This window comes from Lepus europaeus, chromosome 2 (genome assembly GCF_033115175.1).
Source record: "Lepus europaeus isolate LE1 chromosome 2, mLepTim1.pri, whole genome shotgun sequence".
NCBI lineage: Eukaryota > Metazoa > Chordata > Mammalia > Lagomorpha > Leporidae > Lepus > Lepus europaeus.
In genome coordinates, this window is record NC_084828.1 from 84,456,765 (window position 1) to 84,470,397 (window position 13,633).

Genomic DNA, 13,633 nt, shown 5'->3' on the forward strand with positions numbered 1-13,633 from the left:
AGCACCACCATGGCCAGTTCCAGCCACAGATCTGCCTGAGGACATAGCCCAGATCTGTGGCAGGGCCCCTGTCTCATGGTGCAGCCGGCCAATGAGAGGCCAGTCTGGTGTGGTGGGTGGGGTCACAGGGCGACCATGCAGCCCCTGCGAGGTCGTGAGTCTCTCGCAGTTGGTGGGAGTCTGCACGCCTTTCAACTGTCCTGAGGTCCCTGCAGCCACAGGTGCCTCTAAACAGCCATGGCCAAGTGCTGGATAGGGTGAGGTGGGGGCAGCTTGCTGCGGTCTTTCAGAGTGGACAGCAAGAAAGCCAGGCGCCTGCTTGCAGGCCCCCAGCCGTACGACGCCCGGGCGCAGAGATGAGCATTGTCCTCCCTTCCCACCGCCCCAAGTCCTGGCTGCCGCAGAGCTCGGGGTAGTTCTCTGGTGGAAGTCCCCTGAGCTGCTGTGAACCTTTGTCTGTGGGAGGCTCTGAAGCGGTTTCCCAGCCGCAGGGAAGCAAGGCGCCTGCCCGGCTGAGTTGCTGCTCCGGTGTTGTTTCCTGGCTGGCAGGCCCCATGCTCGCCTACGTGTGCCCGCATCCCGTGCCAGTCGGTCATGTTGCATGCTCGCTTGTGTGTGGTCAGAGGTCAATTCCAGGAGAAGAGAGGGGAGAGGAAAGGAACTGTCAGTTTTTCTTCTGGCATTTTACTCTGCCGCTGTTTGTTGCCGGGTGTCGCTGGTTACTCACCCGGTTGTAACCCCATCTCTGGTCAGATGACATTCCTTGTGGCTGGCTTGACTGGAAGCCGATGAGGAGCTGTCCTGAGCCTGTTTCTGCGGCGGGGTGCAGATGGGACTCTCCCAGCTGGTGCCCGGGCCGAGTGCGGCTGTGCTGTGCGGTTGTGTGCTGAGAGCCTCAGACCCCGGCAGCAGGTGTCAGCGACTCCTGAGGAACGCTGCCGCCCAGGGCCGTGGCGCGGGTGATGGCACCGAGGTTTCACAGGTCTTGAAAGATGCACCCTTAACAGCACGTGGCAGCTTTGTCCTTCGTTTGCCAACTGGCTAGAGCCAAGTGGCGCCACGTCTTTAACCTGAAACTGGAGCAGGAGAAGGTAGGGTGAGCAGATAGCAGCTATAAACCCTGGCACCACTTTTTTTTTTTTTTTTTTAAGATTTATTTATTGATTTGAAAGGCAGAGTGACAGAAAAGGACAAGAAGAGAGAAAAAGATTTTCTATCTGCTGGTTCACTCTCCAAATGCCCACAACCGCCAGGACTGGAGCAGGCCAAAGCCAGGAGCCCTGAACTCCATCCACGTGCATGGCAGGGGCCCAGGCACTTCAACCATCTTCTGCTGCTTGCCAGGTGCATTAGCAGGGAGCTTAGCCAGCAGCTACAACAGCAGTCTGGCACCACTTTTTTTTCTTTGTTTGTTTTTTATTTTATTTTATTTATTTATTTTTACTCCCTGCAGATGAATTTCGAGTAGAAATATGTCAGACCAGAGAAAGGCCATCTGATCCTCTGCATCTTTGTCACTGGGGCTTGATGTTCTCCAGTGGTTCTTGTCTTGTGATCAAACATTCCTCATTCTGTGTCTGGGGGCGTTGGCTGGAGCTCTGTGCCGTGGAGACAGCAGTTCTGCCCTTCCCCCCTTCCCCAGAGCAGGCTGGGTGAGCCCACCTGATCTCCTGCCCAGCTGTCATCCTCCTCGGATCCCAGCGTGCTGGGCCCCAGCCGCTGGCCCAGGCCGTGGAAGTGCTGGGAGCTCTTGCAGGTTCTGTCATCCACCAGCAGGCCAGGTCAGCGCCGTCGGGCAGCTAACCCCCCCCCCCCCCCCGGGAGAATGCTCAGCACAAGGGTGTTCCTCAGGCGCCAGGCGCCCATCCCAGCCTCCCTACCCGGTGAGCGAGCCACCATCTTCAGCTCTCGTTTCTGTGGTTGTTGGAAAGAACACACAGGAGGCCGTGTAAGCGCGAGGGGCTGGGCGGGAGGCTCCTCTCTGGTCGCAGCGGTAATTACTTCCCGAGGAATGAGCAGGTAGAGCTGGAAGAGGGCCAGGCCGGAGAGCGGGGTGACCCCGGTGCTTTCCCGCTGGGAGCCGTGGGTCTCGCACCAGGCACTGAGCCTGCGCCCTCACAGGGGACTCTGGGTCCTGAGTGGGACGTCTGGGACCTGCCTCCGACTGTACCACAGCTCGAGGAATAGTCTCGGCAGACTGTGGAGATTTGCTTGTTGTCTTGGCGCCCCTGCCTGCTGCTCAAGTGAGATTCTGGAGAGCAGTGCTGCGTTCCCTTGCTGGCGTATGGGTCTTGGGGTCCTCCCACTGCCTTTCTTGGACCCTCCTTGTTCATCTTCAGGCTTCCATCTCCCAGGGCTGCTAGGCGGGAACTCCCTGAGCTAGTCACCGTGGGCGCCGGTTAGCCTGTGCCCTGCCTCGCTACTCAGTACTCTGCTGTCTGGGAGCTGGTGGCCCCTGTTGGGAGGGGGGCGGTGGGAGCAGGGCTAATAAACTCAGAGCCTCAGCTAGGGAGTCAGAGCCCAGACTTGGCTGTGTGACCCGTTGGTGCTCAGCTTCCCCATCTGTGAAATGGGCAGATGACCCGTGGTTATCATCAGGCTGTCTTTTGAGGGCAGTGGCTCTCAGGTTTTCTGTCCTCCCTGATCTGCCGTGTTCCCACAGGGTCTGAACGTGGTGGCCGTCCTTGGCGGGTGCGCAGCCATCTCCTCCTCCTTTCTCTCCGACCGTCTTCCCTGTGTTTTGTAGAGCTCCCCGGGTCCTGGCCATAGGGCAGCCCTCCCGTCCATCTGCCCTGCGTCCCAGGGGTCCCTGCTGTGGCTTCCGCCGTCCTCCAGCCAGCGTCCTCTTTGGCCCCGCACTGTGCTGTCAGTCCCATAGCTCAGTCTCGGTTCGTCCTCAGCACGCAGCCTGGCTTGACAAGTAATCCCACGCCCTGCCTCACCGCCAGTCAGGGCCGGAAGCCAGGGAGCAGGGTCCCTTTAAGCCTCTTTTCCCAGTGAATTCCAGCGTCCCCAGCAAGCATCTTCCTCTTGGGGGGGGGGGCATCCACAGTGCGGTGTCTCATTTCATAATCCCATGGAAGGATAACCTGGACGGATGGATGGCCGTGGGACGGAGCGGGCTGCACAGCTGAAGGCCTCCTTGCGTGGAAGAGAGTGCGCTCTGCCGCAGCCTGAAACAAGGTGGCGGGGTCAGTCACCTCCCATCACCCAGAAGGGTCGCGTGGTGCTGCAGCCACCGTCTCTTCCCTTCCGAATCCCGTCCTAAGGAAGTGCTCGCAGCTTGATGGCCCGCCTGCCCGCAAGGTGCTGAATGGCGTCTCAGAGCTGCGTCCCCTTCCTGGGCTCACCCCGGCCAGTACCTAAAGGGCAGGGAGTATTCAAGGGGTTGTTAAGAGGAGACCCAGGCTCCACCCACACGAGAGCTGGGTCTGTTCAAGAAGCACCCTGCGTCCCTGAGCTCCGCCTTCCCAGAACGTTCTGTGCTTGAGTGCCCTTCCTGCAAGAGTGCCGGGGTGTGGGGGGTAGGGGGGGGTGTGGGCGGGAGCTGGGAGCTCTGTGTGGGGAGCCCCGGCTTCTAACCAGGGCCTGTCCAGTGTGTGTGTGTGTGGATGGATGTGGGCAGGAGCTGGGAGCACTGTGTGGGGAGCCCTGGCTTCTACCTACGGCCTGTCCAGTGTGTGTGTGTGGATGGGTGTGGGCGGGAGCTGGGAGCGCTGTGTTGGGGAGTCCCGGCTTCTAACCAGGGCCTGTCCAGGCAGGTCAGGGACAGAGAGAGACTGTGGGGCTGCCACTTACCGAATGAGGAAGGTGTCAGTGGCCTCAGGAACCCGAGAACACACATAGCTCATGGCCAGCTTGGATGGAGGAGGACTGGTGGCTGACCAGAGGCCTCTGCCCTCCGCCAGGGGTTTGTTTCATTTCAGTGAAGTTACCGTAATTCCTTGTTTCCCTGCCTGAGCATCCGCACTGCCAGCTTGCCATGTTCCACAGTTCTGTTTGTCTATCATGGTCTGTGGCCTTTTGCATGCCCCCGGGGCCTCTCTGATCAGAAGGGGCATCAGGGTGCACCAGAACTTGTGTACTGGGGTGCTGGGCTTTCAAGACAAGGTCCAGGTTCAAATACTGCTCCACAACTTGTTCTATGATCTTGGGCTATTCCATTGAAACTTTGTAAGTATCTGTTTCTTCCCTCCCTCTCTCCCTCCCTCCCTCCCTCCCTCCCTCCCTTCCTTCCTATTTTTAAAGATTTATTTATTTGTTTGAGAGGGAGAGAGAAGAGAGAGAGCAAGAGAGCGAGGTCTGCCATCCACTGGTTCACTCACCATGTGGTCACAACAGCTGGAACTGGGCTGATCTGAAGCCAGGAGCTTCTTCCAGGTCTCCCATGTGGGTGCAGGGGCCAAGCACTTGGGCCGCCCTCTATTGCTTTTCCAGGCCTCAACGCAGAGCTGGATTGGAAGTGGAGCAGCCAGGACTGGAACTGACACCCACATGGGATGCCAGCACTGCAGGTGGCAGCTTTACCTGCTATGCCACAGTGCTGGCCCCAACCTCTGTTTCTTCATCTAAAAGTGGGAGTATGTGGTCTGGCACTGTGGCATAGTGGGTAAAGCCACCACCTGCAGCCCCAGCATCTCATTGGGTGCTGGTTCAAGTCCCAGCTTCTCCACTTCTAATCCAGGTCCCTGCTAGTGCACCCGGGAAAGCAGTGTTAGATGGCCCAAGTGCTTGTTTCCCTGCACCCATGTGGGAGACCCGGATGGAACTTCTGCCTCCTAACTTCTGTCTGGCCCAGCCCCAGCCATTATAGTCATTTGGGGAGTGAACCAGCGGTTGGAAGATCAATCTCTCCCTGTCTTTTCCTCTTCCTCTGTGTGAGTGTGTGTGTGTATAACTGTCTTTCAAATAAATCTTTTTAAAAAATTAAATAAATAAATAAATAAATAAATAAATAAATAAATACAACTGAGAACAACCCTACGTAGCACCTTGGAAAGTTATAAGAAATCAGCAGTTTCCCAGGCATTGTGATTGTTCTCTGCACCTGTGGCCTCTGTGTGCCCAGGTCCAGTCAACCTCAGATCAGGAATGTTCCGAAAATGATGTGCACCTGTACCAAACAGGCACACTTCTTCCCATCACCACTCCTTAAACCAGCCAGTCCACCAACTCTCCACTTGCATTTATATGGTTTTAGCTGTTATGACTGGTCTAGAGATGACTTAACGTGTGCAGGAGGGTGTCTGTCGGTTACATGCGATACTTCAGCTTCCTACTCCAGGGACTTGAGCATCCACGGGCTTTGGTATCCATGCAGGCTCCTGGAGCCAGTCCCCCTTAGGGAGAGATGACTGAGCTCATGAACGGGGGAGCTTCAGTTTGGCCTTCGTGGATGTTACAGGAAGGACTAGCTGGGGTCACCAGGATGGGCTCTCCCCTCTTTCACAGCTTGGCTAACACCACGAATTGCCATCATGCATCCGTGAGGCTGCCCCGTCTCCTGGGCAGAGGCCTTTATCTCCTACCCTCCTTATTCGGAGAGCCCGGGAGGATGCGGTTACTCTGCCGGGGTGGTAGGAGGACTATCCTGTCCCTGTCCCACCAGGGTTCTGCCTGATGCCCAGGAGGGGAGCTTGGGGTGCAGGAGATGGACTAAAGGAAGCAAGAGAAGTGGCTGAAGGGGGTGTGTGTGGTGTGCGTCCTGAGCGCCAGGCAGCAGCTGTCCCCTTGATGACTCATCATGACTTCTTGGTAATTGCAACTTTCTTATTTATTTGAAAAGAAGAGCAAGAGTGAGAGGAGAGATATCTCCCATCCACTGGTTCATTCCCTAAATGCTTACAACATCTGGGGCCGTGCCAAGCCCAAGCCTGAGGCTGGAAAACAATCCAGGTCTCCCCTGTGGGTGGCAGGAACCTGCGTCCTGGAGCCGATCACCTGCATCTCCCCAGGAAGTGCACTGGCAGGAGGCTGGAATTGGGATCGGAGCCGGGACTCGAGCCCAGGCATTCTGAAACAGGACGTGGGTGTCCCAAGCGGTGACTTAATCATTGCACCAAATGCTGCGACCTTCATTCCTGGACCCTCTTTCTGGCTCAATGTCCGTTCCTTCCCCCAGAGCCTCAGGGCTGCGTCCGAGCAGCAGGCGCCTGGACGCTGTCCCTGGTCTCTGCCTCTCTGTGAAGGGCAGGTTTCCAGGAGACCAGCAGTGTCTCCAGCCTGACTTTCTGACATCCCTGCTCCCAGGATGATCACCTCTCCTGGTTTCTGGAGAATTGGCATTGGGCACGGGGTTTTTCCATGCAGCCAGGGAAACAGTCCTGCTGCTTGTGTGCCTGGCGGGAGCGGCGAGGGCAGCATAAAGCCAGGCAGAGCTGCATTTGCTGGGCAGACCCTCCTTCCGAAGCCTCTCCCCACTGCCGGGGGTCCAGGGAAGCCGGCCCTGGCGCCTCCAGCTTTTCTCTGGCCTGAGCAGCCGACTTCTCATCTGCTCTACCTTGGCTTGTGTTTTTCCCAGAAAAGCCCTGTAGAATGTCAACCGACCTCTTGTGTCTGCGCCACAAAGGAAAATAGAACACGGAACAGATGAATCAGTTCTTTTTCAATTGTAAACTGTGATTTCTTCATAAACTGATTTAGAAAGTGGCTTTCAGATTCTGCGAATGTTCCTGAGCGTTTGCCAAGCGCCAAACCCTGTGCCGCGAGGTGGGGGAGCCAGGACGGGGAGGACTTGCCCCCTGACCTCAGTGGAATTCATGGGTGTCCTGTCCCCAGCACAGGGCAGGCGGGAGAACATGGTCCAGGGCAGAGGGGAAGCCCCAGTGTGCTGGAGTGGGTGTTGATGTCGCTTCGCCCCTCTATACCTGCCCACAGGCCTCCTCCTCCGTGAAGCCTTCCTTGACTGCTCCAAGCCCCAGCGAGTTTCCTATTCACCAAGCTCGCCATGGCCTGGAACATCCGTCTCCCACATTGCTGCATCCTCAGCCTTATGTCATCCCTGTTTCATTGTAACAAACGTCCCATCTGAGGGTCAGAGAAGTGAAGTATCTTTCTCGGGGTCCCAGGCCAAATCTGCAGCAGAAGTAGAACTTGAACCCTCGTGCTGTAATTGCCAGGCGAGGTGGCCTCCTCACCACCTGGGACTGCTCTCCTCCCTTCTACATCTGCCCTAGCACCCCGGCTTTGAGGTGCATGTGCCCCCCTCCACTGCATGCTCCAGCACGAGCCCCTCCCCTGTTGTCAATCACCTGCAGTCTCTCCCTGTGGGCAGGGGCCCCACCAACCAGCCTGGTGTCTGGCACCTGTGGGAGCACAATCAGGCTTGGCCAGGTGTAGGGTGACAGAGTGGCCTGAGCCTGCGCCTCCCTCCTCCTCCTCTCTCCCGGAGTCACCTGGAGGCGACAAAGGAAAAAGCTATTGTGTGCCAGGGCATCGCGAGATTACAAACATGGCCAGATCTGAGGCCTTTCAGCCGTGTCTCCCTGGGTGAGTGTCTCACGCAGGCAGGGCCTTGGTGTGCAGGATGTGCTGACGAGGGCCTGAGGCGCTGGCGTTGCGTACCTCTGGTGGGTCGCTCAGCACCTGGGCTGCAGGGCGGGACGACGCCTTGTTTCATGTAGGGCGTCCACGTCACCTGTCGTCCTGGGCAGAGCCTTCCTGCAGGGAAATGGGCTGCTGATGCTCACGCTGAGACCACAGGCCCAGTGTGGAGCACATGGTCGCCTCGTTTGTTTTGTTTTGCTTTTGTCTTTTTGTTTAAGATTGATTTATTTGAGAGATGGAATTATAGAGGGAGAGACAGACAGAAAGCTCTTCCATACGCTGGTTCACTCCCCAGATGGCCACAACAGCCATAGCTGGGCTGAACCGAAGCCAGGAGCCTGGAGTCTTCTACAGGTCTCCCACATGGTGCAGGGGCCCAAGCACTCAGGCCATCTTCTACTGCTTCCCCAGGCCATAGCAGAGAGCTGGATCGGAAGAGGAACAGCTGGGACTAGAGCTAGTGCCCATATGGGATGCCGGCACCTGCAGGTGGAAGCTTAGCCTATCATGCCACAGCGCCGGCCCCAGTCACCTAGTTTTAAATGGAGTGATGTGCATGGTTGGAGGGAAGGGTTGGGCAATTGTTGGTGAAGACTTCCGCTGCAGAGGAGTTGCAGGTCAAGGAAGGACCCTTGTTTCCAGCAATGACTCTGCTGCATTTGGTGATGGCAGTTACAGCCCAGGGCCCTTTCTGTCAAGGCTCCCAGGATGTGTCTGTGTGTCTGTGTGTCTGTGTGTGTCTGTGTCTGTGTCTGTGTGCCTGTATTTCTTAGCATTGTCATTTTCTTTCTTCTAGAGATTCTGCGGATCATTCAACTGGACCTCGACCTGAAGTATAAGACCAACATCCGGGAGTTGTTCGAGGAGTTTGACAATTTCCTGCCAGGTGCTGTCATTGGCATAGCCAGAGAGATGCAGCCGGTGTACAGGTGCGTGGTGGCTGTTGACATCCACTCTGTCTGGATTTCTCGTGCCGTGTTCCCGTCCCTAACACTTGGGAGTGTGCTGTGGTAACTGCGTACGGTTCATGGTATCGGCAGCGGGGTTCTCCGGCCACAGATGCTGCCTGGTCATTTTGGCAGGGAGATTGTGACATTTTGCTTCTGGAAATCCTAGTAGTTGTGATTGTCGGTTCTGTGAAGATCAGAATTTTTAAATCTCGGGCTTTGTCTTACAGACAGGGTGTCAGAATGTCCCTTCTGGGCTCTGTGTCGCCGTGACCCCCCTTCTCTTCCACTGGCGTGGGGTGGTGGGTGGTGTCGTAAGGAGGGAGAGGCAGCACAGCTGTGGCATCGGGACGGCGTGGGTCACCTAGTCCTGGTGCACGCTGCAGGGTTTCATGGTCAAGTGCATCTCGCGTAGAAACGTTAGCACCTGACAGCCAGTACGTTCAGGGCAGCATCCTTCGTGGGAGCTGGAATGTGTGGGCCAGCATAATGGAGAAATAAGATGTATTCACCCCGCCGAATGCCGGGCAGCCACACAACAGAGCGCGTTGGGGCTGTGTGCATGTTGGCGAAACTGAGCTGTCACCTCCAGGGAAGCACGCATTGTCAGACGACCAAGGAGAGGACGGTCCCTGCAGCCAGGGTGGCAGGGTTGGGACTGGGGTCGGGGATGTGGAAGGTGAGCCACAGGGCCTTGTTTTACCGTCTGGTGCTTGTGGACCTGTTTGTGTGTCGTCTTTTGTGTGTAATCCAGGTCTTACAGTTTTGTTTTCCTTCGCTAAAAAAAGAAAAGGAGCAGCAGAAAAAAAAGTTTTTGTTAAGAACGAGGCCCATGCCCTGAGCGCATGTTTGCTTTCTCGTCCTCCAGTGACCAGAGTGACAACTCAGCCAGAGCGGGAGCTGCTCAGGTTTGCTTGGAAAGAGCTGGGATTTCACTCTGCCCTGGGTTTTCATTCTTTGTTCTCAGTGCAAGCCCCACTGCTGTCCCCCTGGGGACACTGTTGGAGTGGGGCCCAGTCACTGGAGAGCTGCGGGGCTCTGGCTCCACAGGGTGCGCTTCCCCAGCTCACATAACAGGAAATTCCTGAAGGCCTCTGAGAGAGCTGATAGCTGCTGGGGCCTTACGTAATCCTCTCACCGGCTGGCCCGGAGTCACAGCCAGGGCTTCTGCCCCTGCAGCAGGGTGGAAGGGGGCGGGCATGGACAAACACCTGCCACCTTACCTGTGCCAACCTCATTCCCTCACTTCTGTGCACGGTGTACCTTATGCTCGGGGTCTTGGATGGCAAACGGGTGGTAGATGGAACATTAAACAAAGAGTCCCAGGTCCTAGGTGCTCGTCTCAGCACTGCCACCACACCTGGGACCTTGCTTCCTCCATCTGAGATGGGGAACAAGCGAGGCCCTTGCTCCCCGAGCTGTGGCGCCGGTGGTCACAGCTCTCCTGTCCCCTGTTGTCTGCCCTTTGTGGGAAGCTGCAGCTCTGCTGGGAGTGCTCTGGGAGGCCTGGGATCCCTGGGATACTGAGACTGGCCTAATTAGGAAATGCAGTTAGAGTAGTGATGCCTTCGAGCCCTGGCCTGGAATCTTCTCACGAATCATGCGCGGAAACCTGGAAACCTCATCACACTTAATTTAAACGATATTGGCCAGAATTTATATTTTCTGTAGGCGTAGGATTTCATAAACAGTGTAATTTAAATCAGTCTAATTGTCTGGGCTTCCCAAAAGAAATCTCAGAAGGGTTTTAGATTAGAAATGAAATTGAGTTTTCCGCACTTTCAGAATCTTTAATTTAGCATTATGCGCAAAGAGAACGGCCACTGGAGCCTGGAGCATGCCTTTGGCAGGGCTGGGGCCCCCCAAACCGGCGGAAGCCCCACCTGAAATGCCCAGGGCCCTCTGCTCCACACCTGTGCGTGGCTGCCCCGTGGACGCTGGGGCTTGTGCAGCTGTGCACTGGCCGCTGGCTGACGAGTGCAGTGTGAGTTTTGCCTTCTTCCACTAGAGAGCTGTAGGCTTTCTGCAGCTGTGGGGGAGGGGGGCCTGGGGGGGAATGAGGGTTGGCCTGAGGGGGGTGGAAGGGCAGATGGAGCTGGGCCTTTTCCTTGAGCAGGGCCCTCAACCCTGGTCTCTCTAGACTTGGCCATCATGGTCCGTGGGGTCTCTGTAGCTGGGCCACCTGCCCTGATGGCTGCCTGGTCGCCACCCCCAAGATCCCTCTTGGAACTGGCTCCCTGAGTGGGGAGGTGTGAAGTGGGCACTTTAAGGTGAAGTCTAGAAGAAGCTGTAAGAAGAAAAGAAAACTTGAAAACACAGTAAAACAGCGCAGAAGCTGGCGCTGACTGGTGAAGTGAGCCTGTCTGGATATGGAAATTTACTAAGCAGGAGTAGATGTGGATCCCTGCATTATGTCGCGTTGTAGTCACTGGCCCCACAGTGACCACCCTTCAGAAGCGGGCACGGTCAGTCTCAGTCGCCTTTGTGACTGGTTCCCTCTCTTGTGCGCCTTCATTGTTACAACCTTGGAGGAGGGTGAGGAAGAAATATTTCCTACTGTCCACTTGATAAATAGTTTCTCCAATTTTTCCTCCCAAACGTATGCTGAACCGACTGTTTTCTGGGCAATGGTGCTGGAATTGTGGCATGTTACAGCAGGGGGTGGGGCTCTTTCTGTCTTGGATCCCTGTTAAAATTCTGTTGAGTGAATCATCCTGTGACCTTGTTCATCTGAAAGTTGTGCGTGTGGTCATTTTCAGTGGAATGTTGCCCTTCCTTCCTTTTCTCTGCCTCTTCCTAGGGGACCAGACCCCTGGGCAGGTCCTCGGTGGTGATGTATTCACTTGGAAAAAAGGGTTGAGGAACTTTTCTGTGAACAGACAACTATATTTTTGCAAATATAGAATTTACATCTGTTTTGAAACAGCCCGGGTACAAGAACTGGCTGCCACAGGCACAATGGACTGGGAGACAGAAGATTGAGGCTCACAAATCCAGGATTACACAGCGTGTAATTGCCTAAGGATTATGGACAGAAGCATGTCTTGGGTGATGGCAAGAAGTATAGATCCCTGCACCCCAGTGCAGTTGGAAGGGTTATATACAGTGAACTAGACCATGGCAAGCCTGTGGCCAACCCAGACTTTCTCAAGAAATACCACTCAGATTGCAGGCATCAGTGACTTGCTTGAGATACTTGGTAGACTGTTTAATGGTTCTGTTTACCCTAGGGGTTTGGGGGTGGATGCCAGGGCCTCCTAATGGGCACGATGGTGAAGGCTGGATGCCGGCAGCCTCCTCGTGTACGTAATAGCAAAGTGGAGAAAACCATTGAACGCTCTTTACATGTGGGCTATGAAAATTATGGAGGCGTGGCCGCAGCTAGAGCAGCCTGCTGCAGAAGCAGCAGCAGGGGTTGTACTCAGAAGCGAACTACCCACCAGGCACTCGGCAGGTCACTGGACTCGACCCTCTGGCTTCTCACCCGTAAGGGGATACTGTAGAGCGATGCACAGAATGACTGGGGAACCCAAATGAAATGACACACAGGGAAGAGTGTTTCCTCACTTCTTCCCTTCTTCCTCACAAGGCCATTTTTGTTTTCTTTACCTGGCTTTTTGTCTCCCAGGTTCCTCCTGCCCTACCCCACCCCCGACAGCGTAGGGTTGTCAGTTAACACACAGGACAGCTAAAGTAAACTTCTCCTAAGTAATAAGTACTATTTTGTATAATACATATGTCCCCAATGTGGCATGGGGCATACTTATGCTAAACAATCATTGGCTGTTTGTTTGAAACTTAAATTTAACAGGGTATCCTGTTGGCTTGGCAGCTCTGCCTCTGCCTGTGATCTGGCTTTCCTACAGACCCGTGGGTGAGCAGATCAAAGGGGACACAGGGCCTAGAGAGTGAGGGCTGGGAACAGAGTCTTCAGGAAGCACAGCCCGACCTGCACCTGTCTGCAGGGACTGGGGCCCGGTCACTGGAGAGGCCACCAGGGCCCTGGCTGGGCTTCACACGCAGGGCTCCTGCTGACCCTGGAACGAGTGAGTGAGAAAGAGAGTGTGTGTGTTTGTGTTGGGCAGCCGGGGCCACAGCCCGTGGTCATGGTCACTTTGTCCTGGAGCTGGCCTCCCGAGGAGCCTCTGAATGCATGCTTTGTTGGCGGGGCATGGGCTTCCGCCTTCATTCTCCCGGGCTGCCCAGGCCCTGTGTGCTGGAGTGAGCCCAGACCCGCCCGAGCTGGAAGCAGCTGCTGAGAACATACCACCAGGCAGGAATTTGCTTTTGTGTTAAGTATTTTAATAGTGTCCGCGCCTTCTAGGTCACGTGGCCTTTATGTGTTTATTTCTTTTTTATGGGTAGCATTGTGCCAGCCAGTTTCCTTCCGGATGCTTGCAGTGTACATGTGCGTCCAGGCTGCCTTATCCCACTCCTGGCTGGTGAAGGCTCTCGGGGCAGTGCTGGGGAGGAAGTGGAGACTAGTACTTGGGAATGGCGGGCGTGCACAGACACCTGCCTCTGCCCGTGCCCCTGCCACGCTGTGTGACCCTGGGTGAGGGCGAGTCTGTGACCTCTCTGAAGCTATACTCTGCAGAGCACTGCCCATGGTGTTCGGCCGGACCATGTACTCACTGCCGGGCGCTGGGTGGCACCCAGCCGCATCCAGAGTCGGAGCTGTGCCACTTGTTGGCTGTGTGACCCCAGGGACTTCACTTCACCCCTGAGCCTCGGTTTACTTCTGCCTACACTGAGGGCCACCAGCCACTCAGCGTAATTGCTGGGAATCTGCCTTCTCAGCATCCGACTCCCTCCCTGGATTTAAGGACTTCTCCATAGCGGAAGCTGCCTCCCGCTGTGGAAGACCCAAAGGCTGTGTCCTCGCTCCCCTGGGAAATTACCCGTGGGAGTGTAACGTCTATACCAGCCATCTTCATGCTTTACCACGTACCTGAGCAGTGCAAGGAGTTTACAAAACACACACTGACAGTATTACAGGGAGAAAATCACAGGTCCACAACAATAGAGGCGATTTTAATATCCCAGAGCACCTGTGGTGGGTGGCTTCCTGCAGTGACCCATTTCCTGTTGGTCCTAGAGAACCCCTTGCTCTTCTGTCTGGATGTGGCAGAGTTGACTGC

General features: G+C 55.7%; 1 protein-coding gene across 1 annotated transcript in view; it reads left to right on the forward strand.

Annotated features, from left to right (window-relative positions):
* XXYLT1 (xyloside xylosyltransferase 1) overlaps positions 1 to 13,633 on the forward strand; it is a 158,275-nt gene that overhangs the window by 85,713 nt on the left and 58,929 nt on the right. Inside the window, exon 3 of the mRNA XM_062210008.1 lies at positions 8,342 to 8,474. Within this exon, the coding sequence (XP_062065992.1) occupies positions 8,342 to 8,474 (133 nt within the window). The remainder of the gene's footprint in view (positions 1 to 8,341; positions 8,475 to 13,633) is intronic.